Source organism: Haemaphysalis longicornis, unplaced genomic scaffold (genome assembly GCF_048455015.1).
Source record: "Haemaphysalis longicornis isolate Haplotype H1 unplaced genomic scaffold, Haemaphysalis longicornis Haplotype H1 scaffold_7, whole genome shotgun sequence".
NCBI lineage: Eukaryota > Metazoa > Arthropoda > Arachnida > Ixodida > Ixodidae > Haemaphysalis > Haemaphysalis longicornis.
Window position 1 is genome coordinate 93,023,798 of NW_027526422.1, and position 27,192 is coordinate 93,050,989.

Below are 27,192 nucleotides of genomic sequence, written 5' to 3' on the forward strand. Positions count from 1 at the left end.
AGGGTGTGGTGCGTCAGTGGAGAATCCTCGGAAACCGATCCTCTTGTAGGGACAGCGACGGTAGATATGGTCGGCCTCTCCTCAGTTGTAGCACAGCGGACGGTTATCGGTGGTTCGCCATACGTCCGTCTTTCTTTGCGTCCGGTTTTTAACCGGGAGTCGGGTGGGCGACAGTGGATGGTGGTACAGCGGGGCTTCCTGACGATGAATTGGAGCTGGCCGGGGTCGACGAACAGCTTCGGAATTGGCCATAGCTTGCGGTTCACGGGGTGCTTCTGACAGGGTAGAAGTTCCCAGGGTGTATTGAACTTCTTCTTGGATCGTGTCGGTCAGGGCGGTGACTTGGGGCTTCGGCGTCGTGGGGAAAAGCTTCCGAAACTCCTGCCTGACTAGTGCATGGATGGTGTCGCGTAGTGTATCGGAGCGAATAGCTCCGGCTCCACTCGCCTCCAAGACGAGTGCATTGACTGGGCGGTCATACTCCCACGTTCTAATTTTGAGCGTCTTCTCCATCGCGGCGGCCTCAGACGCGAATTCAGACACGCTTTTGGGGAGGAGGGTTGCGAATTAGGCAGGCGAAGAGTTCTTGCTTTACCCCTCACATCAGAAACCTTATTTTCTTTTCCTCGTCATTTCTGAATCCGCATGGCGAAAAAGTCGCTTCATCTCCACGACGAAGATTATGACCCCTTTGTTAGGGTGCGGCGTTCGAGTTTTAAGCAAAAGCGCCGCACGTTCCTTTCTCACCACGGAAGTAAAGGTATTAAGGAACTCGCTTTGGAATTGAGTCCAGTTGGTCAAAGAGGTCTCATGGTTCTCGAAACAACTTCGCGCTGAATCTTCCAAGTAAAAGAAAACATGCCGGAACGTTTCTTTGTTGTCCCACCTGTTGAAGATCCGGACGCGCTCCAGTTTCTGCAACTATTCTTCAGTGTTTTCTGCGGGGGCTCCTCGGAATGATGGCAGTTCCCGGTGCTGCTGCAGGACGATTGGAGGCGTTGCTTCGTGCACCATAGTGGTGGTTTCGGCGGTCTTTTTGTTGGGTCCATCTGGCAGGAGAACAAACTTGGGCGGCAGAACTTGCAGTCGACGGCTGGCTCTAGTTGGACTGGCTTGGCGGCTTCCAGAGGTCGTTGGGAGCGTAGAGGGTGCGTACCCCGCGCCTCCACCAGATGTCACGTAGCCAAAGACTGCACAGTTCTCTTCAGGGAAAACAAGTTTATTGGAGCGAACTTGTGCTCCCCTCAGAACTGAAAGAATACACAGGTGGAAAAGCATCAGTCAACAAAGGGGCTTGTACAGGCGAGCGTCGTCAAGTCGAATGCCGCGGCGTCGGCTTCTCAGGAATTTATCTTAGCGCGTGAGTGTTTCTGGAACCGTCTCATTACATCCATAACAAAGAAGATTATTCGGCTGTTCACGTAAGTACGGAACGGTCTCCCTATCCAAAGAGTTAGCACATGCCGCATAAAAAGAAAGGATGGAACACGCGCTTCCCTTGGTGCACACAGATAGTTGAGACCGGCGCAGCGGGGCGGTAAAAGCAAAACACAAATAAACAAACCCAATGCATGGTTCGCGGCAATGTGCACCTGAAACGTCTTCTTCCTGCACTGCCTGGGCCTGATCACTTGGAGGCCGCGTTAGGCGTTGGGTATTTCTCCCGCACTCAAGCCGGAACAACGAGCACTGATGCCTGTACAGAAAACGTCTTAAACTGCGTTGGTCCCATTACAGCTCCCTGGAGCGGCACCAGGCACCTGCCATCATTGAAGCCGCTAGGATTTCCTCTGCGCTAGTGTCAAGATGTGCTCGACGAGGACGATTATATTAAACAACAACGCCCCAGGTCAAGGCTGCGCAACAGAAGACGACACCACTTGTGTTCTCCGCGCACGTCATGGGCTTCCCGCTTATCGAAACAAAGGTGCCACTACAAGCGCGTCTTTCCGAATGCCTTCTACTTCGTGATAAACTGCTGCCCTACATGATACTGCTTGACCTACGCCTTCGTTCTACTACCGCCCATGGGAACATTCAAACAATATTTATTGTAGACCAATTAATCAAACAGAATTTAGGTTCCCTGCTCAATCCTTGCCTTTCTGAGGGGTGCAGTGTGTTGTAAATAACGAATAAGATGGGCACAGGAAGAGGGAAATAGCCGATTTTGAAATAGCAAGACGAAGCTGCGCCCACTGCCTCGCTGAGGGTGTGTTGCATGGCTTCCGAGAACGGGGCATCCGGGTCGTTCTTTCTCGCCTGGAACCTCCATATTCATTTGTACTCAATCTGTATTCACATTTACTCGTATTCAAACATTTTTCGACTAATCCGTTCTTGCAATCAACCCCCCTGCATTCACACGCTGCACTACGTGTCCGTACTCGACTAAGCCGGAACGAGAGAGCCAGAGAATCCTTCCAACCCATATAAATAATTTCTCATCGTTTTCTTTTCACCATTTTGTGTAAGTCAATCATGCGAAAGATTTCCTGTTTGCCTATTTTGATGACTACTAAAGGCTGGTTTCAGCGTGATTTTTTGCGTGTGGCAGGCTGCCGCGCCCCTCCCGTCAAACAATATGAACCAATAGGTGCAACGAAAACAGCCACACTTCCCGGGCTTTCAATACGGAAGCCCCATGACGAGCGGTTGCCGAGGGCAGCAACACTGTAGAAGAAGGAATGAAGAGAGCAGCACATTCCCGTCTTAACACCTCATTTTTTACTCCTTTAAGGGCCCGACGAAATTTGTGAGACTCATGCACGCACGTCGTTACTGGATGCGCGACGGGCGTCGCTACGCGACGACGTGATGTTGCGTCGTCGCGTGCCGGAAGATAACCAAAGGAATGCGCTTATATTATGCAAAGAGACAATGTGGCCTCCTCTGGTCTTAAGCTTGTTGGCGCACTAGACGTGTCCGTTTAGGAAGGACAGTGAGCCAATCATCTCCAGTGCTTTGGGGCCTGCAGTTTTGAATTTTTCACGCCACTTTGCAAACATGATCACTGTGCCACTGCCAGAGATTGGCTTCGGGGGCAATAAAAGAAATGTGTTAGGGATGATGGGGCAGACCAGAAGAAGGGAGACGGTTTCACCGTGCCGATGGCGCATGCCTGGGAAAAGCTTCCTCATACGGACTCCCGGCTGTGATCTTGATTCTTACCCTTACGATTATTCGGAACAGTTTTTTCGCGAATTTTTCGCCTCCGCTTCTATGGCGGCACCTCTGTCTAGTAATGGGTTTTAAACATTTAGAAGCTCATTTCTGAGGTCATGAAAGAAACTTGTCAGTTTTGCGCGGTAAAAGGCAGCACAGCGAAGGCACAGCGCTCTTCACTTTACCAGAATCTATACAAGAACCGCAAAGTTGGTTACATCAAAAGCTACAAGCCCTTACGTTGGTAAAAATGAGAGGTATTGACGATTTTCGCTGTCGCAGTACAGAGAAATCTCTATTTTGAGCTTTTGAATCCTACAGTAACTACGTAGTTTTTCATAACTTCTCTCCTTGACGAAACTCTGTATACGGCTAATGGGGATTTTCACAGGGTGCCCTTCGTAGAAATAGCTTTGAGAAGAACTGATTACGACAATGCTGATGACCAGCAGGTTGACGTACTTTTGTTTTTGGCATCCGTAATATTGAAAGGATAGATAAAAGGGTTGTCCAAGTCGCTTCCGATTATTTAATGAAATCTAAATTTTGTCGAAGTTGTTGCACATCACGGTGTGATAGATGATCAGAATGGGGTAAGCGGCACCTGTAGAGATAGGAAGACGCAGTGTAAGAGGGCTCCGGCATGTTTACGATTGCGTTTGATGTTTTTCGCGCGCACTTTTTTGTAATGAATTCGAACTGTCACATACCCTGTATTACTCATCGGTGTGTCTGATCACAAATCGACGAACCTGAAATCCTTGTTCTGTATTTTTTGCATATCTTACGCCTTGTTATCGCAAAAACATAAGCTTTCCAAATTGTGTTTGCAAATACCGCAATTCAAATGGGCACTGTGCAGCTAATGCGTTACTACTTTTTAGAACCGTGTTTACAAATCAGTGTGGCCTTTCTTGCTTTTAATTTCTCGCTCCTTCCAGATATCTTTCCAAACAGCCGAGCTGTGTGCTATGCGTGCAGGAAATACAGCTGTGATTGTAGGCAGGTACTATGCCTACAACAGCAATCACGACGGGTAAGTTATGATATGCATCTCACGACATCGCTTTGTAAAATAATTGATCTCTGCAGCTTTTATGGCCCCAGTCTCAAATAGAAGACAAGCAAAATTTCGTATTCTGTGCTTTAAAAATCGTCAAATAATATGTCATATTCAGCGTGTACCATAACAAGAATATGCACACAAAGCCATCAGTTACGGAGCCATATTTTACGTCGCTGCCCCTCAACGACTTATTTTATGTGGTAGCTACCCGTACCGTTAATATTGCGTCTTGGCATAGAGACCACACGAATATTTTCATGACAGCAGCAGGAGTAACCTGGCGAGTTTACTTGGCAAGACATTTCTTAAAAACCATTGTGCAGATCAAATTGGGGCGCTCATAGAAAAGTGTACGACTACTATAACGAAACTTCTGTTGCGATGGGAGAAGAAGCTGTGTTGAAGTGATGAGGGCTAGTGGCCGCTAGAGGAAATCACGCCTTGGAACCTGATGTCAGACTTTGAGAAGTTATTTGGCTCCGTGGTACTGCAAACGGCGACGATGAAGTCACGTGGCCATCTCGGACACCCAGAGGGCCCTCGCTGCAGCGCCGCTTGCATAGAAAGGGGTTCACTAGGGAAGCTCCAGTGAAGTATCGCATAGTATCACACGGTAGTATCACACGGCAGAGTGTGTTGCGGGCATACAGTAATTCAATCACCTGAAGTTCTCACATAAAAAAGTTATATTTTAATTATAGTCATCACAAATGCTGAGAGACTATTGGCATGACTTCACCAGTGTTTCACAGTAGGGCGATATAGGAGCAGTTTATACACTCGTTGTAAAACCATTCACAAGGTCGTTCGCCTTCAACCCCGCCTCTGTACGAACATTAGGCGTAGCTGCCCCTTTGTGAATACACCACGCCCGGCTCAAAAATACAGTTGGATGTTTACGATTCACCCAGGAGCCTTGAGCCGGCAGTTAGCCTGGACACAGGGTGGTGCCGGGGTAGTGTGTACTGTCGCAACTCAAGCGGCCCCCATGAAATTAGAAGGATCGCGTCATTAGCGGACAAAAGACGCTAGTTATTCCCGCAAAGCTCCACAACAGCCGCGACGTTTGAAGCGATAATACATCCCAGTGCGTGGCTGTGGCAAAGCTTATTTTCCCCCAACCACACCTGCGCTTCCTCAAGATTCGACGCGTGTTTTCGGAGGCGCAACTCACTGGTGTGTATAGGGTAAAGGCTTCAGTCCCTTGCCCTACACCGTGTAATTGTTCAGCATATGACTGGGAGTAACAGCTGTCCGTGTGAATTTGGGCCCTCTCCTACAAATATACAAAAGCTGCACGGGCGCTCACAAGAGAATGGCGAAATTTCACATTACCTACAATGGCCCAAAAGGAGCGTTCTTGTCCGAGCACTTCAGATAGGCGGAATTTCAGCGATACGTTTGGTCTGTAACGCTAAACCTATATGTTTGTGATTTATAAGCTCCTTCACCGAAAGGTTGAGTTTGGATGTATACAGCTGTGTACCATGCAACTAGTGAGATCCTGCTGACACAGTAGATCCCTGGTCGTTATTAATCAGTGCCTGCTAGTCTTCTCGGCGCATAAGATAGTTAGACAAGGAGTATTTTGCGCGCAAGTGACTCCTACGTACTTTGTTCTAGGGTCTGAATGCCGTTCGAAATTTTTTCGTTTCATCATCATTAACTGCTATTTTAATTAAAATTTTTGTACAACAAGTGATATTTTTAAATTAATATTAAAACGTATAGAATTCGTCAATTGTGGGACCCCCTTTGAGGAGCTTCCATCCCCATCGCAGTGCTGAGCCCAGACTTGACTTTTGGAAAACCTTTTCTCTGGTGTTTTTTATTCCATTAAGGAGACTGCATCAGACCAGTCAGAAGCCACAGCTCCAGAGAGCTCTGTGGATAAAATGCCTCAAAGAATATTTATCCGCAGCCACAAGCTCAAGCTATACTTCATTCCCAGCATCTTGCCTACAACACCATAATTTTCTTATTGCAGCTACTGCTGATGTTTCAACAATGATAAACACTACTTTAGCAACTTTTTCAACCATTGCTGTTCCATTTCCAGGCAGCACTTTCTGTACAGTATAACAAAAGGTACTCGATGTACCACATCGATCATTTGCACGTACGTTAATGGTGCTATGCAGCATTTTTATTAAGGAAATTCGGAAATTAGGTTAACGAGGTAGAGTATTGCACTCATCTTCGACACCATTCGCTTCTAGTTCAAATCATGAATTCCTCTTTATAGTTGCATAAACGGGGTTTCCACTACCGCCGTAAAATACAAGACCCAGACGACATGAGATAGTTTAATTTGTTAGAGAGTGTCCCACTGAAGTACAGCCAGAGAAGTTTAACGTTAGGCACTTAAAACTGGGCAGAAATCGTGGGCCGCTCCAAACTTTTTACCACTGCGGACGTGGCTGTTTGGGACGACGCTGTAGCGACTCTCCCTCTTGTACCACAAGCACGCACCTCATTGAAAGCACCGTGCGCCACGTGCCAGCGCCATCTTTTAGTGGACACAATAAATGGAGTGATTGCAGAAGGGGCGGGGCGGCTGTAATGCACGCTACAAAAGGGCAGCGGAGACGCCGCTCGGGGCAGTTATCTCCAGGGTGACCGCAGCCAGGGGTGCCTTTGGCCAGCTATGTCCAGATGTTACCAGTATCAGCGGATGACGAAGGCAAGCGAACGACCTTTCATTCCTTCTTGCGGTGAGATGACTGCTTGCTGCTGGCGTGCTTTTGGCCAGCCTTTGTATTGCAACGTTCTGTGCAGTAGCGTTAGGCAGGACTGCTGCTTGAACCGCCTAGGTAGCAGGAATTCCTGCAAAGTATAATGCTGTCTAAAAAGTTACACAGATGGCGTCTAGCTCCTGGCACCTACAGCGACCGCTTCAAAAATCAAGGATGCGGTTTTATGTGTAGCATTCTCTGCCGAGTACCTCCATAGACAGGATCGTGTAAGGCCCCGAATTTCTACAAAAATGCAGATGTCAAGATGTTCCACCTGTAATCGTTATAATACTGCAGATGAAGGTAATTTGGTAATTTGCCGGTCGAAATTTTGAAAAACTAAAAGGTAGGGTGAATGAGAAAATAATTACCGGAAATGGCAATCCATGTAACGCCATGCATTTCCAAGATAATCCAGATTTCCGGAATGTTCCTAATGTAATCCTTATAGTAACCTAAATGGAGATAATTGGTAAAGTGAAATTTTGAAAGTGAAATTTTGAAATTTTGAAATTTTTAAGAATGCTACGCAGTAGTATATAATGCTGTGACTTTCGGTAGAATTTTTGTAAATGAAGATGGTCGGCACAGTGTAATAGGCAAGCCGAAAAGCATCAAAGTGGTGAAATATTATTTGAATTACTTGAAAATATTGAATTTGACAATTTGAAAATATGAATATGACAGTTTGAATATTTGTATTTGTTGTGGCCGTGGTGGAGGCGTTCTACACCCCATTCTATTTTTTTGTTGTACAATGGGGCCCACTCGCACCACTATGAGCACTCCGTTGGAAAGGCTATAAAAATGGAGACAAGGGATTGTCTTCGGCTAACAGGATTTTCATAGATTACATCGTTCGACTAACCTACAACACACACGAATGTTACAATTACATACCAGTGCAGTCATGTGATTGTTACAGCTACTTTTTTAACGGAACGTCTCGGTAGACCTGATCATGTGTCTGCACCACCCTTTGACATCAATACCTTGTGTTAATTCTATAAAATTGAACAATATTCTGGTTACGGGGTTGTTACGAACTTATTTACCACAGGTGCACCAACTTTGTCATAGCGTTGCAGCCAACTGCGCAAGGAGATGCAAAAAAAATTAAAAATGCAACTCACTTGCGCATCATGTAAGGACGCATCTTGCAAAACAGCATGTCCCTGTTCTTAGAATAAAGTTGCAACACAGTGCGGCAAAAAAGAAGCGGCACGGACGCCATCCGTTCGCCGGTGATTCGATGTTTCCCGGTTGTGGCCGGCCCTCGCGTGCTTTGCTGTCCACTCGGCCCCTCGTCGTTCTTTTCATAGCTCGTATGGCGTAAATGAGGGTAATTTAATAGCGCACCACTGGATGACATTTGCTCTAATGGCAGATCCTCTGGTTTCTGTTACGCCGTGTTCTACAAGCGCGTCGACTTGGTAACAAGTGATAGTACAACTCATTGAAAGCCATCTGTGTGGGTGCAGCAGTAGCATCTCCAGACGCAACCAAGTGAGGTTTTATGCGGGCATAGAAGAAAATGGGATGCAGACGATTCATAACTAAAAAAATGACTGTCCCTTAGGTATGCCGCTCTGCATTAGAGAGAAAAGGTGTTGAAGTTTTGGGTATTTTCATTTGTGATTCCGTAAGTGCCCCATTTTACCGGAAAGGCGTAACAGCAGGGGAGTTACAGACCAAACTGAACTACTTCTTCATCGATACAGCGCCCCTACGTCTTTTGCAATCGCTTCATGTCTTTAAGAGACACTAGAAAAAGGAATGGCAAACCATGCTTCACTACCAGTTATGCCGGTGTCGCTTCGACTAGACGTCGAAATGCATTGATTAAAATGTTTGTTAACTCCAATGCCAGTGTTTCCATGCAATACGCAAACAAAAAACATCAAGCGCAGGGTTTTGTTTGCGCGAAAAAGCGATTCTTCACCCAACTTCGTTTGCATAGTAGGACAGCTGACTGTCCGCTTGTGCCTTCCCAAACGAGATGGCGCAGCTCTGTTCTGAGGTTCAAAATCGGTGTAATACATGTGTTGCGTGGCGTTATGCCTAGCAGACATCCGGGATTGGCCAGGCCGCTATCACGCCCCTTTTCAGGACACCAGTCCATTTTATACGCTGCCTGCGTAAGAAGCTCATGCTAAACACCTGTTGTTAACTTGCCCATCTCTCCGAAATGCACGTACATAACACTACCGATGCACAGGGCTCCTTCGAGGAAGACCCATTTTTTAGGCATTCGATGCAGGGGCCCCAGCACAGGTCTCTTCCCGCACGTATGCTCCAAATGGATGCAATTGTGTACCTTTGGCGACATTCTCTGACGTCGTAGGGCAATCTCTCCCAAAAACGTGTATTCAACTAAGGGAATTTCAGCGCCGGTTGGCGCAGAAGTCACGAAAACATGAGATTATTAGCCGTCTATGGGATTATAAACGAACTATTCTAAGATGGGCGGCAGCAATGTGCCACAAGGTCGTCTTTTGTACAACAAAAAAATCATTAACTCTCAGCCTCTCCTTAGTATCACGATCGGACATAAACAGCAAATTTGGAGCTCTGAGGGAAAGGATGCTCAATTTAGCTGCACCATGACTCGTCCCCACAAAATACTGCTTTACCTAAAATATGGGTGAGCTGTCACCTGCATGACATACAAACAAATTCAATTCGAGAAATAGCCATAGTAGCAATGCCTTACATGGGAGCTGCGGATACCTGCTAAACACTGCTTTGAATAGCCATCAGAAACCCATGTGGCTTAACCATATGAACTCTATGATGCTGCGAATACACCTGAAGTTGACGATTAGATCAGAGGTAGACGAGCAGCTCCCCAACTTATTTGTGACAGCATTGCGACGCACTGCGTACACTTCTGAAGACTATCTTACCCGGTGGCTGCAGTTTAGTGTCGAATGTTTGGCATAAGGGTGTGGAGTCATGTTATTTTTGTTTACCGAGTTTACAAACGAGCCTCAGAAAAGAGAGCATTCGCGAGCAAGCGGTGAAAACAGCTGGAGTACAATTAAGCAGGTTTAACTGAAGCCATCATTCGCCGCGATAAATGCACGAATCCTGCATAACTAGGACACGCCCATTGCGGCCGAACACGACAATACAGTACGAAGGTAAGACTGGTAGCACATGGGCAGCAGGGACATAAATTCACCCTTATCCTCGTCATCATCATCATCACCAGCCTATCTACGCCCACTGCAGGGCAAAGGCCTCTCCCATTATTCTCCAATTATCTCGGTCCTGTGTCAACTGTGACCAATTTATCCCCGCAAACTTCTTGATCTCATCTGCCCATCTAACTTTCTGCCGCCCCCTGCAACGCTTGCCTTCTCTAGGGATCCACTCTGTTACCCTTAATCACCAGCGGTTATCTTGCCTTCGCATTGCATGTCCTGCCCACGTCCATTTCTTTTTCTTAATTTCTACTAATATGTCTTTAACACCAGTTTGCTCCATGACCCACTCCGCTCTCTTCTTGTCCCTTAATGTTACACCTATCATTTTCCGCTCCATTGCCCGCTGAGTCGTTATCATTTTAAGTTGAACCCTCTTAGTGAGCCTCCAAGTTTCTGCCCCGTAGGTGAGTACCGGTAAGATGCAGTTGTCATACACTTTCTTCTTCAACGACAACGGTAGGCTGCTATTCATTATCTGCGAATGTCTGCCATATGTACCCCACCCCATTCTGATCCTTCTAATTATCTCTGCCTCATGGTTGGGATCTGGGGTCACAACTTGGCCTAAGTAGATATATTCGCTTACCACTTCCACTGCCTCGCCACCTATCTCAACCTTCTGTACTGTCCCGAGGTTATTGATCATTACTTTAGTTTTCTGCATATTAATTTTCAGGCCCACGGTTCTACTCTGTTCGCTCAGTGCGGAAAGCATGCTTTGCAATTCGTCCCCCGAGTTACTTAGCAAGGCAACGTCATCAGCAAATCTAAGGTTACTGAGGTATTCTCTATTAACCCTTACTCCCACCTGCTCCCAATCCAACGTTCTCAATACTTCTTGTAAGCATTCACCCTTATAATTGAGGCCTAAATTAAGAAATGTGGCCCTGAAAAGTGGCCAGCATGCTGGGATTTCGACCGGTTTTGTTACTGAGAGGGGGGTGTTTCCAGAGGCATGTTGCGTTGGGTTAACACCAAACAAAGGAAATTGATCTCATAAAAGACCAATTACGGCTATGGAGAGCCTCATGTACGTTTGCGCTGATCTGTAAACAATGACGCTTTGCCACGCGAACACCTTTTGATGCAGCCGCGCCTTCATTCGGTGTTCCGCAACCTGCGCGCCTGCAAACTCTCTCTGACTGAGCATGTTCTTTTTCGGACGGCCGTGTGACACTAAATTGAGCGTAGACCTCGCAAAGTAGTCCTCGAACTCCTCAAATAGCTAAGACTCAGCTATTGCATAATACCCGAAGCAATCTTCGTTCGTAACGCTGTCTCGAGTGAACGTTGCCAGGCTGTCGGACCGATATGATTTTCTTGGCGGTTGCTGCTTTTTTCACGGTGTTGGAAAGAACCGAAAACTAAAAAAACGATACTTCTTGCCGGAACAAAAGCGAAAAACTAACGCTATATATTACTTCGTTCTGAAGTAAAACATAAAAAGCTAGTTTCGGTTTTCTGTGTGAGTGCAAATTCAGTTATTCGAGGATTCAATTTAATTTACATGCAGAGTGGTGAGAGGTTGCCGTTGATTTGCTATCACGAAACTGTCTTACGTTTCGGTGGCGTATTCTCTCCTTCAGCAAGCTTGTCACCTGCTGCCTTATTCTTTACGTCTTTGTCAGAAGGCGTAGTGCTAGCTTTCGGTATCATTGCCACGTCCGTATGGCTGCGATGCTGACGCCGCGGCTATATATATTGGTTCTTTGTTTTTGTTTGGTTGTTTCTCGCATATTTGTTTGTTCGTTTCCTTATCTCACTAATAAAATACCAACATTAGCATAAAAATATGGTTAAGTACAGCAGCAGCATACGCAATTAACTGCAAAAAAATTGGGCCCATCTCCCCGCGATGGGGACTCGAGTAAATGCGTCGCATAGGGGGTAGATGTATTCGTTAACGTTTAGTGTTTGGGGAGTTGGTGGTAGTGAATGCGTTGTATCAGCAGCTTCTTAACGTAGTATGAATGAGTCAAGGATATAAGGCGCGTTCGTAGCCTCCCATTCTGTGTTGGCTTTGTGGCGCAGTGGGATAGCACCATGTACATTGCGTTCCGCCCGCAGGGTCGAGGGATCGAAACCAGTCGCCCGAGAGTATTTTTTTTATATTGTGTAGGGAGAGGGGTGCGGACTACGACTACGGACGTCAACGCGGGTGACATCGTGAGTTACTGAAATGCTCTGCATTTAAAAAGTCGCCCGCCCGTATCTTCCCACGGGGGGAACTCTAGTAAATGCGTCGCATCGGGGTCGTTGTATTGCGTGAAAGTTGCGTAATTGGGTAGTTTATGGTTACCGTTTGGATGTGGGGAGGGTTTGGAATGCTTAATTATTTTTTTGGTGTTTATTATTCTTATTTAATGTTTCGTGATTTTCGGACAAAGGAAGAACAGGTGAAGGTATTGTCATCATTATTTTTCATCTGGAGCCAAACGAAAGGCAAGCAAAGACGCACTTGACTGAAGTTCGAACGCGCGCTCCGCCGCTTATATATACTGGGCGCGCTGTCGAGATAGAGGCGTATGGGGGAGACACGCGCATGCGCGCACTTCCGTACACAAGCACGCGACCTTTCCACGCCCCCCCCCCCCCCCACGCTGTTGTCACGCAGCTGTCACGCCGCTAGCACGCCGCTATCACGTGTACACCTGACGCTGTTGCTGCTGAGCGCGACGGAGCGCACGTGGTAACTACTGCGCATGCGGGCGCAGACGCGTTCCCCCCGCACCGTAGCAGCTGTTGAGAGTGACGCGGCGCACGGGGCAGCTACGGCGCATGCGCGCGCAGACGCGCTTCTGCCGCATCGGCGCAGCTGTTGTTGAGAGCGAGGAGGGTACGGGGGAGAAGCGCGCACCTGCGCCTCGACGTGACGTCATGAGCTGCGGACGCCTATGGACGAAAGAGTTGGCGAGCCTAAGAAATGCTCCGCATTTAAAATACGAGGTTACAGAAACACACTCAACGCAAACAGCTGTAAGTCATTTGGCCGTTCTATGCAAGTGGTGTCAGAGCGCTAGCGAAACAGTTCACTAGGAGCGGAAAAAACCGTGCCGGGCGACTAATTCCTACCTTTAACGGGTTGTAGAAAAATACCATTGGAATGTATATTAACCACTGTTCTCGCTCTTGCACCTTAGTTCGCAGGTATAGCGGAGTTGGGGGAGTCTGCAGGACCAGATGTTCGTTCTTTCCTACCTCCTTTCATAAAATCTATTTTTGGATAAAACAAATGAGTGGCCCTTCGGTGATATGTGTTTCTGCAGCGCAAGACTTCTTGCATCAGCTCCGCAGTGAAGGCCCTTCCGCTGTCCGTAATTAGAATTTCTGCGACTCCATGTTGCAGTATAACTTCATTGATGAAAAAATTGGTGAACTCTTCTGCAGTGCCCTTGAGAACAGTGGCGGTCTTTGCTTAAGGGTCATGCAGTCTGTGACGTATTCTCGGTGTGGGACGTAGGGAAAGGGACAAGAAAGGTCATTTCGATCTGTTGGAAAGGCCTCGATGGTAAGCTGATGGGCTGCAGACGTCCAGTGAATCTTGTCGTATTTTGACGCTGCTGCTCCGGTCGTAGATGGGTGGCGTCTTATGTAAGGCTGTTCCAGCGGTAGTTAGTCGTAATCTTTCTGAGCGTGCGTGCCATGCCGAGGTGCCCTGATGATGGTTCATCGTGTCACACTAACACGATTTTGTCCCGGAGGCCGGCGGGGATGACGAGGAGGCACTTCATTCTTGTTGTAGAGCCGACCCTTTGCTTCACTTATACGAAATGCTTTTTTTCTAGCATGAACCCGGCAGAATGGGCAAGAGATTCTATTAAAATATACTGGGTTCGGCGACGTTGTGTTCATCAAGGTAGTCGATCATTTCCCTCACGATACCAGAAAACGCAGCGTCTTCATCGGATTCCTAGCGGCGAGTTGACAGGGGCGCAAGATAGGCAGTCGACGTCGTAGTGTTTCTGCCAGATTTGCGAACGATGGTCATGTCGAATTCTGGAGGCGCAAGCTCCATCTTCTGAAATGGTCCGATGTTTCCGGCGAATTGACGAGCCAACACAGTGCATGATGGTCTGACATCACTTTAAATATTTTGCCGTAGAGGTACGGGCGAATTTTTCAATTGCCCATTAGATAGCAATGCTCTCTTCCTCTGACGCTAAGTGGTTTTCTCCTTCTTTTGAAAGACCGCGGCTGGCATAAGCGATTACATTTTCGCAGGCGATTTTCTCCTAAACAAGAACAGCAACCAAGCCTATATTGCTGGCGTTTGCGTGCGCTTCCGTTTCAGCGTGTTCGTCTAAATGAGCGAGCAGAGGCAGGCTTTGCTGGAGTTGTAGCTTAAGGAGTGCTTTCCCTTGGGCGTATTCACAGAAAAAGCGGTTCTCTTTTCCGTGCTGCGCAGTGTTTGGCTCAGCAATCAGGGCAAGGCTTGCGACGATGAGCCTGTACTCAGCGCGCAGTCATAGAATGCTTCAGGTGCACGTTTCGTCTTTCGGCCTCGAGAAGGTTGCTGAAGCTTTCGTTTTCACCAGGTGACGTAGGACATCATCGGCGTTACCACGTGGCTAAAAAACTTTAGTTCTTCGTACGGAAAGCGGCACTTTTCAGGCTTGAGCGTTAACCCCGAGAAACCAATATACTTGACTACGGATTCTACACCAGCATGACGTTCGTCAAAACTCTTGGCGAATATGACAATGTCGTCGAGGTAGACAAGGCGGGTGTGCCACATCAGGACGGCTGACGCAGTGTCCATAACTCGTTGAAATGTTGCTGCTAACGTATACCACAGGAATGCCATCACCTTGAATTCGTACACTCCTCCTGGCGTATTAACGGCGGTCTTCTCACGGTCCATCTCGTCCACCTTAACTAGACAATATCCGGCTTTGAGATATATCTACAAGAAGTACTTTGCAAGGCAAAGAACGAGAACATGTCTTTTTTTATTTCTTAAGCCGTTTGTAATCAAGAAAAAACCATAGGTTCAGCTTTTTCCCACGTGTTATCGAAGAATGGAATATGCTGCCTGAGGCCACAATCAGATGCTCTTCGCTTTCGTCATTTGAAGGTAATCTGAAACGGTTTTTTCTGTGAATAATACTGTGGCTGAATGTCATTCTTTTTTTTTATGTTTTATGTCAGAGTGCTTTTTGTTACTCGCATGATAACGCCCATGCTTGTTTTATTGGTGCCGCCTTCCAGGCGTCGCAAAGCGTTGTCTGAAAGCGTTGAGTCATTGTCCAGCTCTGACCGCGTGTATTCCTTTCCATGAGTGTTCCATTTTTATGTATAATTTGAGCTGTTGCTCGCTACAGCCCCGAGAAATATTGTTTCAACTTGATAACCTGCTTTCGAGTGAAACTTTTTGTCCTTCCACCCTGTAACGGCCCACTTCTGGGCTAACAGAATTAATAAATGAATGAATGAAATGAATGAATAATGTGCCACCTTTTTTCACCACGAGTACAGCTGGGGCTTCCCAGGTGCCCTTGGGTGCTTGTATCATGTCACCTCTCAGCATGTCGTCGAATTCGTCCAGATAGCTTCATGATCGTGTGAAGGCAGACGGTAAGCTCATATACTCATTAGGGGTCACCATCTTCGATTATTATTCGGGGCTTCACAGGAGGCGTCTGACGTAGCCTGAAACTTGACAAAAACAGTCGCTGCAGCGACGTAGCAATGCCTTCAGCTTTTACAGTTTTTATTGCAGCAGCGCGAGGTTATGGGGAAGATGTGAGCAGGCTTGATGGTATCGTCACATTCGCGTTGAAAGTCGACGACAGCGATCACGTCATTGGCGTCATTACATTCTACGCCGAATTGAGTATAACTGGCTTGCTTGATGTGCTGATTGATGGCTTGCTTGATTTTGTGACCAAACTTTGCGCTTTACTTTGCTTCAAGCGCACAATGCCTCTTACGACGGTGACACCACGCTCGAGAAGCTGGCCCTGGTCGCTTTCCCCAATCGCGTCGGTGTCAGTATCAGCATCTCGGCATTATACGTTGATCATCCGGCTTGCACAGGGAGGCATGAAGGGTTGTTCGTCTGCAATTTTTGGAGCATAGCACTTTTTCAGCTTTGGCTTTGGCGGCACGGCATTATCGGTGGAGGACCGCTAGTTATTTGGATTGAAGACCAATAGTAGCACCGTTGTCCATCAGAAAGCCCATTCCGAGGATAACCTCCCGGGATCAGCTGGAGAGTATGACGAACACAGCAGGGTATGTGGTGCCATTTATGGTGAGGCGCGATGAACCCCTTCACTTGGTACTACAGGGTGACATCCTGTGGGTGGGCATTCGGACCATCTCAGCTGGTCGTAACTCCTTTCAGCTTTACCACGAGTCATCCGCTCATCACAGAGTAATCGGTGCCCGTTTCTAGCAGAGCCACCCCGTCAAGGCCGTCTACTGATAACAGTACATCCGACGTTGTCGACTTCGAGTTGTGGGTGCGTCTATGCGTCGTATGTCGGCTTGCGATTGTTTACGGTCGCCGTACGCGTCGTGTGGTCGGCGTCTTGATATCGGTGTGCCGGGCCATGTCGCGTGTCATGTGAGGGTGAGATGGCTTCGTCGGGCTGGGGGCTTGTCGCGAATCATGGTGTCTTCGAGTTGTAGCAGGGTTTTCGTTTTTCCGCGGTACTGCAACTTCGCCTTCAGAACTTGGTGCTTCATTTTCAGCTTTCTCCGCTGGGGTACCTACACTTGCAATGGCTGCGCTACTCCTGTGGCGCCCGGTTGTAGCGTGCTTGGCTTCGGCTGCTGTGGTTTAGGTAGTACGGTTGATCTTTTCTTTGTGCTGTCCTCGGCAACGGACAAGATCCGTCGATTGGGAAACCTGGTTTGGCGAGTCCCTGGCTTCTAAGGGCTCCGTCTGTAGATGTGGACGTTTTTTTCGTAGTGGTAGCAACAGCGTACAACATCTGGTGTTCGCAACACATATGCCTTCCTCGAGATTGGGGCTGCATATTAAGTGGTCGGGCGCCGACGAGGGACGCTAGTACCAAACCTGAGTACGACGAGCTGCCGCGGGGGAACATGATAATAACAGCCGCGTAGGCCGTGCCTTGCGGCCCGCGAAGTACTTATTGCGTCATGAAAGTCCCCAGTGCCCGCTCCTTTCTTCTCGAATCACGTTAGTCGGGAAGGCGTCATGAAGATAGAGCGCGGTTGGAAAGAGTTTCCGAAGCTCTCCTGACCACTGTGCGGATGATCTCAGGCAATGTATTATTGCTAACAGCCCCGGCACCGATGGTTTCCGCGACCAGCGCGTTCACTGAATGGTCGTACTTTCTTGTTCAAATTTCGAGCATCTTCTGCTCGCGGAGCTTTAGACGCCAATTCGGTCACCGTCTTTTTTTTGGGGGGGGGGTGGTTACGGACAGGCTGGCAAAACGCTCGCATCGAAAGTGTCAGTTTCTTTTCTTTAGTCATTTCCGAGACTGCACTGCGAAAGTATCTCTTCATCTCATCAAAAAAGAGCAGGATGTCTTTGTTGGTGTCACTGCTTGCGCGTTTCTAGCAAAAGCTCGGTCTGTTACTTTCGCACGACGGTGGTAAAGGCACTAAAGTCATCATCATCATCATCATCATCATAAGCCTATCTACGGCCACTGACGAGCAAAGGCCTCTGCCATTATTCTCCAATTATCCCGGTCTTGTGCTAACTGCGACCAATTTATCCCCGCAAACTTCTTGATCTCATCTGCCCATCTAAGTTTCTGCCGCCCCTGCAACGCTTGCCTTCTCTAGCGATCCGCTCTGTTACCCTTAATGACCAACAGTTATCTTTCCTTCGCAATACATGCCCTGGCCACGTCCATTTCTTCTTCTTAATTTCTACGAATATGTTCTTAACCTGCATTTGTTCCCTTACCCACTCGGTTCTCTTCTTGTCCCTTAATGTTACACCTATCATCTTCCGTTCCATTGCTCGTTGAGTCGTCCTCAATTTAAGCTGAACCCTCTTAGTGAGCCTCCAGCTTTCTGCCCCGTAGGTGAGTACGGGTAAGATGCAGCTGCCTTACACTTCCTTCGTCGTGGACAAACGTAGGCTGCCATTCATTATCTGAGAATGCCTGCCGTATGCACTCCACCGAATTCCTATCCTTCTGATTAGCTCCGCCTGTTGGTTAGGATCCGAGGCCACATTTTGTCCTCAGTAGATAATTCACTCACCACTTGCATTGCCTCTCCACCTGTCTCAAACCGCTGTGGTGTCCCGAGCGTATTGATCATTACTTTCTTTTTTTCTGCATAATAAATTTCAGGCCCACGGTTCTACTCTGTTTGTCCAGTGCGGAAAGCATGCTTTGCAATTCGTCCCCCGAGTTACTTAGTGGCAATGTCATCACTAGATCTTACATTACTGAGGTATTCTCCATTAAACCTTACTCCCAACTGTTCCCAATCCAATGTTCTGAATACTTCTTGTAAACATGCTGTAAATAAAATTGCAGAGATTGTGTCTCATTGTCTGACGCCCCTCCTTATAGGTATTTTACTGCTCTCCTTACGGGGGATTATGGTAGCTCTGGACCCATTTTAGATATCCTCTAGTATTCTGACATAATGCTAATCTACACCCTGGTTCCGTAGTGCTTGAATGACTGCTGAGGTTTCGACCGACTCAAATGCTTTCTCGTAATCTATGAAGGCTATATATAGGGATTTAGTATACTCAGCGCACTTCTCTATCAGCTGATTGATCGTGTGAATATGGTCCATGGTTGAATAGCCTTACGGAACCCTGCTCGTTGTTTAAATTGACTGAAATCTAAGGTTGCAGAAATTACGCTAGCAATTAGCTTGGTAAGCACCTTCTAGACGACTGACAGTAAGCTGATTGGCCTGTAAATTCTCAAGTCCTTCATGTCATTTTTCTTATGAACTTCGGTGCGCTCGCGTTCATTAGGCATTGCGTATACAGGTTTGCCAGTTTATCAAGTACAATTTCTCTGCCATCCTTCAAGAGGTCTGCTGTTATCTGATCCTCACCAGGTGCTTTTCCCCCCTTCATTTCTTTCAAAGCCCTCCTTACTTTAAAAGTATTAGAGTACTCGCTTTTCAACTGTCTTCTCCGTCAGGCACCTTTCTTGGTTTTCGAATAAGTTCGAGCTGCGTCCTCTAAACATAAAATCGTATGAAGGAACCTTTCTTTGCCGTATCAGCTGTTGAACCTTCGTACACGCTCCAGCTACTCCAGCCACTCTTTCTAGTCATCACTAGGGGTTCCTCGGAACACACGGCAGCTCCCTGACTGCTGAAGAACGACGGGCGGAGGGGCTTCGTTGAAAATGGCCCCTTTCCTAGCGTATTTTTTGTCCTTTACTTTCTCAGGTTGTAGTCTTAACTCGGCATAGAGGCCTTGCTATGAGCGGCTGGCATTGGTTTGGCTTGGTTTAGGGTGCATGTATGGAGAACTGACCGCCGGGAGGCGTTGCTTTTAAGATGGCGCAACGCCAAGCTCTGCAATCCATGCACATTGACACTTGTGACCGGAACCACCCGGTCTACTCTATTCAGCCAGTCTCCAGGATTATTCTGATCCATCATGCGTCGCATTTGACCGAACAAATGTTAGAAACCACGCCTCCGAAGGCGTAGTGATGTCTGGGATTCGCCAAGCCTAACCAAGGAGTTTCAAGTCGGTGCAATGGCAACGCTGCCATCTTTGCAGTCACCACGTGCCGGCGATGCACCTTCTGTTTAAGGACGCGCTCTCGCACCGAACAAACCCCTTGTGACACCGATGCTTATTTTGGGTGCACCGGCATGCCCCCGCAAGGAGCAATCTCTCCCAGCCAGAGCCTGCCGGTAACAACGACATTCGTGCCAGCTAAGGAAGGTCGTCAAGTGATGGGACACCACCGAAACAGCAGCATCGACTGTGCAGACAATTCAGTTGTGCGCAAATTGGTTCCCCGCCAATCTTCGACGCTTCCAGCGGACTCGCCGTAGTGCACCTATGGACGCTTGTTTGTGACCAGCTGGTGCACGCTCGACGAATTCCCGACTGTTTCCTGGACGAGCACGCTAGCCCTAATCCCAGCGGTTAGGACTCGCCCGATTGTGTTCTATGCAGGGCTCGCCTGGCGACGGGGGCCGCGCCGCGGAGTCCCCTAGTTCCAACTCAAGCGAAGCGGACGAAAACACCATGCTACACGACTCCAGCGAAGGTGACAATGCAGAAGTCTACTCCGGTAACAATTCAGACTGGATCAACGTCGTCACCAAGGCCCAGCGGAGACGACTGCTCAGGACAAACAATGATGTACGCCTGACCGCCGCGTCTTCAACTCCGTCTTCGCCGCTCATACGCAAGGCCACCCCCAGTCCCAGACCCCTCCCCAAGATGACTTTAAATTGGTCTTGCGCCCACAAGGTGGCCTCATGCTCGCGAACGTTGAAATGGCCGAAATTTCCCTGGCTCTGTTGAACAGGATAAACTTCACCTGGCGCCAGGCTAACCTCAAGGTTCGCTTAGATGTCGTGCAAAATATAGTCGCGATCAGCACACCGTCCTCAGATGCAGCCAAGGCTCTAAGCAACGTGAGACAACTCAGGATCGCCGACACTACCCATGCCGTCACCCTGTATGGACTAGCGCCCGATGATTCATCCAAGGGACTGATTCGGGGAGTGCCCCTGCGCTTTTCCGAAGACGAGATCCTTGCCAACCTTGACCAAAGCCAGTGCGAAATATACGCCTGTCGCAGGCTTGGCCAATCTAATGTGGTGGTACTCACCTTTGCCGGACTCAAGGTCCCGTACTTTCTAACCTTGTTCGGCGCTGAATATCCCTGTTCGCTGTACAAGAAGACAGTCCCCGTGTGTACCGTATGCCACGAAACCGGACATCGATCCACAGCGTGCCCACAGCCAAACCTCAACGTGTGCACCAGTGCGGCCTCCGAGAACCAAAACAGAGCCACGCCTGTTAGCCACTGTGCACCCTCTGCGGCGGCTCCCACCGGACGGCGACTCAGGGCTGCCCGAAACGCTTCCGTGAGCCATGCATCCTTCGACGGAGAAAGCAAGCCAGGCGACAGGCGGAGTAGCAAGCCACGAGTAAAGGCTCTACACTGCAACGTGGGCGGCCCAGGGACCACTCCAGTACCCCTACCCGGCGGGGGCGCAGCAGCACGGGCTCCAGGTCCAAGTCTACCTCCCGGAACAATGTGCTCAAGCCTGACATGACCACTAACAAGCAGGTGAGCTGGGCACATATTGCGTCTCCCACTGCTCCCAGTAACCCTAACCACCCTCCACCACACGAACCATCACCTTCTCCGTGCCAAGAATGCACACAACTCAGAGCACAACTAGCAGCACTTCAAGCCATACTTGAAAGAATTGAGAACTCCCAAACGGGAAACGTTCCAGACAAACGAAAGAAACCCAATCGCCCTGGCCCAGAACAATCAACACAAATGGACACAGCTACCCCACCACCACCAACAATGAATGATCCACAAAGCACGACACTCGAGCGTCCCGCAGCAAATCAAGTCCAGACACCACATGCCTTGCAAGTCGCCCAACCCCAGTGGTTTCAGCTGGCCATGACTACTTTAATGGAGATATTGACTAAAAGCATAGATGCGCAGTATAATGCCCTACGACAGGACCTACAGAGACTACACCAAGGCGTACAAGTATTGAAGCAGGATGTACAGGCCCTTAAGGAAGAAGGAGAGCGTCACAGCATCCGCATAGACCGCCTCGAAACCGCGAACCCACGCAGCAGTCGCAGGCTCTCCCCATACTTACGAGAATCTTCGGTCCAAAACAAGGACTCAACCATTCAACATGACGGCCACATCAAATAAAACAAACGCCACAGTGGTTCTCCAATGGAACAGCCGTGGTATAAAAAACAAGAAGGGCGAACTTCAACAGTACGTCTCCTACCTTGACCCTCAACCAGAAATAATTGCATAACAGGAAACTAATAGTACCCCTCGTCTGCCAGGTTACATCACATATGCCGATCCTACAGGAACGTCTACAGCGATTCTCGTCAAAGGTTGCGTTGCGGCGACTCAAAACCTCACTCCACAGAAAGACTGCGCGCATACGCTCGTCGAAATTCTATCTCCGTCAGCAAAGAACAAATCCAATTTGTTTATACTTAACATGTATTGCTGGCCATCACGCACACAGCCTGGAATACGAGACGTTATCCAGGAAGCCCTATTATTAGCAAGAAATTCACCCCTCATAATCACGGGAGATTTTAACGCCCCACATCAATTATGGGGGTACTCTCACAACTCCAAAAAGGAGAAAGCTATAGTACAATCCATCCAGCAAGATCATATAACGCTGCTCAACGACCCCGACACACCTACTCGAACGGGCACCAGCGTATCCAGAGATACTAGTCCCGACCTTACTTTGTTAGCGGGACCTCTAGATATTACCTGCACTAATACGCAGAAAAATCTTGGATCTGACCATAACATAATCCATCTGTTAATCAAGGACAAAAATTACAAGGCTCGTATTGGATCAGCCCGCATCACGAACTGGGATGGTTTCCGCCAGGCCAGGGTCTCACAGGACCTCGACTCTGAACTATCCTATGAAGAACTGACGCGGGCGGCTCTTAGAGATGCCCAAGCACACACTCAAACTGTTGATACCTCTTAAAGAATACCTTATGTGGACGCAAAACTCCTCCACATATGGGACGCGCGACACAGCCTCACAAGAAGGTGGAAGCGGCAAAGACAAAATAAAAATCTCCTGAAGCGTATATCCCTCATAAACAAACAGGCTGAAGAATATGCGACAGCACTATGCAAAGATAATTGGCTACAAGTCTGCGATGGCCTACAAGGCACATTGACCACAAAGAAAACATGGAAACTAATTAGGCACTTACTCGACCCTCTGAAAAGTAAAGGGGCGTCTAACAGGGACCTAATACGCACCCTCAACGCCTATTCTGGAACCAGAGCCGAACTTCCGAAGGAGCTGGAGAAGTACCTCCAGACACATGGAGGCTTTTCTCCCCCTCCCTACAAAGGAAATCCTAACCCCGAGCTAGACAAGGGGATCCAACTGTACGAGCTACGAGAGGCAATAGCAGACAGCAAGTGGAACACTGCCCCAGGCCCAGACCAAATTACAAACAAGCTTATGGTCAACCTAGATGACCCCACCATGGAAATCCTGCTTAGACATTTTAACACCTTCTGGATGAAAGGAAAACTCCCGGATCATTGGAAGATGGCAAAGGTTCGCTTCATCCCGAAGCCGGGAAAATCTCCACGCATTGGGAAACTGCGAACGATATCGCTAACATCCTGTATTGGCAAAATTATGGAAAGAATTATACTGAAACGGCTACAAAACCACCTTGATGCAACACAACAAATGCCGGCCACAATGTTTGGCTTCAGGAAACATCTCGGGACACAAGACGTGCTCATCCAACTGAAGGAGGAGGTCCTCGTCCCTGCCACGCGTCACACCTCGAGGGCTATCCTCACTCTCGACTTGAAAGGAGCTTTCGATAACGTGGCACACGAGGCGATCCTTCAAACCTTGGCCAAAACAAGATGCGGGGAGAGGACCTACAACTACATTGTTGATTTTCTTTCCAACCGCAAAGCCATACTCAAGATCGGGGCATCACCTCTAATCCCATCACTCTCGGGAGTAGAGGGACTCCCCAAGGCTCAGTCCTCTCCCCATTACTCTTCAACATCGCACTCCTGGATCTCCCAGAGCAGCTGAGAAGGATACCTAACTTAAGCCATTCCCTGTACGCGGACGACGTGACCGTCTGGACGGGCCCCGATTCCCTAGGAGGGTTGCAGGACACACTCCAGCTCGCCGCCGACGCTGTAAATGAGTACGCAAATAGATGTGGGCTGTCGTGCTCGCCACAGAAGTCTGAGCTTCTCGTGGTGCGGAGACGCCGAACAAATAAAGATGTCGACAACATACAAATCACCCTCGATGGGCACGACATCAAGCCAAGCAAATCAATCAGGATTCTGGGTCTGCTCATCCAGGCGGACGGCAAGAACAATGCATTGGTATTGCAACTCACGAAGACCATTGAACAGGTCACACATATGGTACGCAGGGTCACGAACCGACACAGAGGCATGAAAGAGAGCGACACGCTCAGGCTTATCCAAGGGTTCGTCCTCTCACGAATAAGCTACGTGACTCCATACGTCATCCTGAGTAGAACGGAACAGGAGAAGATCGACATGCTCATACGCAAGTCACTTAAGCAAGCCCTTGGATTACCCGTGAGCGCATCCACAGACAAGTTACTACGTATGGGGCTGAAAAATACTGTATCGGAACTCACTGAGGGCCACTTGTCAAATCAAAGGGCACAGCTCGCTCGTACACGAACGGGCCGCAGTGTACTGACCAAACAGACTCACACGAGGCATGCCGCAGCTTCATGTCGGGATGGGTGTCACCTGTGACGCTACGCATCCTGAAAAGCAAGACGCCGGACAGGAAGGTGGCAATTGTGTGGACACTGGCCCACTCCTTCATGAGAGGCAACGAACACGCCCATCTCATGGCACGAGATCTCGCCCACCAGGCCGCGGAGGAGACACCGGAACCAACGCCACTCAGAACCTTCCACGAAATTACCCAACACTACAGGCTCAGTAGAAGAACATTCCCGGCAACACACCCAGAGCTCTCAAGGAACCAAGAAACCACACTCAGACTAATACAGACAAATACGTTTCCACATCCAGTCAGGATGCATCTGTTATTTCCTACACGATTCGACGCACAATGTAAATTCTGTACTCAACCAGGCACTCTACGGCACATAATCTAGGAGTGTGTCAAGAACCCAGACCTGCCAGCCCCTTTTCCTTCCCCTAACCGGGAGCAGTGGGAGATACTACTGTCAAGCTCCCTCCCTCAAGATCAACTTCTGCTGGTCGAGAGGGCCAGTCGAGCAGGGACAGCACATGGTTACCTGAAATGAGAAACCACCCCACCTTAGTTAAATAAAAAGTTGTCTCTCTCTCTCTCTCTCGACTGTGCAATCAGCCTAGAACTCCTCGTACCCGGGTGCAGCGATATCCTGGCCAGGCACGCACGCGCCACTCAGTTGCTTCATGCTCGGGGCACGAGACTTCTCCCTCTTGGCGCTACATCGTCGACTGCCACAACCTCCCGGTTGCGCCTGGCGGGGACTGTAAAGGACTCCACATGCACCACAGCCCTCCCGACGCCAATGCAGGCGATCAGCATGAACTCGGCGCTACCAAAAAAACGCGACCGAGACCCCCCCGACAATTCGGAAACGAGCAAGTGTACGCCGAAGATAGAGCCAGTGACATTCAGAAAGTGGACTCCGAGACGTTGGCCAATACGCGCGCCCGCATCCCCAAGTGTCGATACCACACCAGCGATGCTGCGCAAAGCTTGACAGCGTGCCAGGCTGCGCACATTGGCAAAACACAAAAGGCCAAGTCGCGTTCCCACGTGAGCTCCCCTGCGTACTACCGGCCCTTTGCTACCTCCACTGGACAGGTTGCGATGGCAACTGCTGCGCGGGAGTTTTCTCAGTGCCTCTCAGCCTCATCCGATAGTGCCGCCGCTACCTCACCAAGTGGCGCCCTGCTCGTCAACGAGCTTGTGTGCTTCGCGCAGCTGGTCGCTCCGCTGGGTGACATAGCGGCGGCCGCGTCCGCTCTTCTGGCCGAGGAAGAAAATGGTGATACGGCACAGTACGTGGTCACACCAATAGATCTCGCGGCCACTGGGGTCCCCACACAAGGGTGATCCAAAGCCGGACCTTCTTCGGACGACATGGAAAGCCAGTGTAGCAGAAGATCTGCAAGACAGACCGCCGCAAAACGCGGAAGCATATTGCCAGGTGACCAATACACCAACCTGCTGTCGCACCTGCCTCTCCCCCCCCCCCCACTGACCACTCTGCCTCATTCATTGCAGTATCGAGGGAGGCAGTCGCCCATTTGTTGGCCGATGTCACCGGTGTGTGCGAAGTGAGAAATGAACACTCCATTAAGCGTTGTCGTCGGTGATGCCGAGACTACTTAGGGCTTCCCTTCTCTCCTGGCAACAGAGAAAATATGTGGTATACCCGTGGAAACTAGCCGACCTGTCGTACGCGGCAGAAGTCATGGCCTCATCTTTGGCGCGGACCCGCTACTCACGCCAGAGGACATATTGGCTAATATTTACTCCGATGTGCATATGAATGAAGTGTCCTGGCAACGCAGTGGTGCGGTGGTGGTGGTGCACTTTGCGGGACTAGGTCCCACCCCCGCCGTCGCTGCTTGCACGCTGCTGCTCCCCGTGAGATCCTGCTGCCCCAGACCTACCAAGTGTGGCTGATGTGGGGGACTCGATCATGTGATGCCCGACTGCTAGGGCACCGCGGGGTGTGCGAGTTGTGGGGGAGGACATAGCTCACAACATGGCACTGCAGCTGTTGCACGCTGCTCTAGTTACTGCACAGTGTGACGTACCCCCGTTCCCCACGCTGGCACCATGGGCGCCGTGTGGCCACAGCCATGGCCTAGTCACTGTAGGCAGTTCCACGTGCTGAGATCGAGGCGTAGGTTCGACCGCCGCAGCTCAGTTACGCCAAGATATTCAGGCGGGCAGCACACAGCAGCTGTCACGGCTTGGCCCACAGACGCAGCAGTCTGCCCCAAGGAACGCTAGAAGCCCCTGTCTGTAGCCCGTCGGAAAGCAGCCAGGTGCCCCATTGCCCGCTTTGTTCCGCTTGCAGCCCCCCGCCAAGAAAAGCTGATGCCCATCCTTCTGGCCCTGGTGGGCCGACTGTCCACCGACAACCCTGCACGGATGGCGGGCACGGACGCCTTAGGCCTCCTGAGCCACCGCTCACCTCTACCATAGCTGTCAGACCCTGTGGGAAAGGTCAGCTGCCACGCATCCTGCAGTAGTACTGCAAGGGTCTGGACCGCCGCAGCACTGCGCTGATTGAGGACGAGGAAGCAGACTCGGTTGG

General features: G+C 49.3%; 1 protein-coding gene across 2 annotated transcripts in view; it reads left to right on the plus strand.

The window, feature by feature from the left end:
• LOC144146106 (uncharacterized) overlaps nucleotides 1-27,192 on the plus strand; it is a 593,048-nt gene that overhangs the window by 38,070 nt on the left and 527,786 nt on the right. For both annotated transcript variants that reach the window (XM_077678048.1, XM_077678053.1), the window contains exon 2: nucleotides 4,107-4,201. In XM_077678048.1, coding sequence (XP_077534174.1) covers nucleotides 4,137-4,201 — 65 coding nt within the window. In that variant the 5' untranslated portion in view covers nucleotides 4,107-4,136. The remainder of the gene's footprint in view (nucleotides 1-4,106; nucleotides 4,202-27,192) is intronic.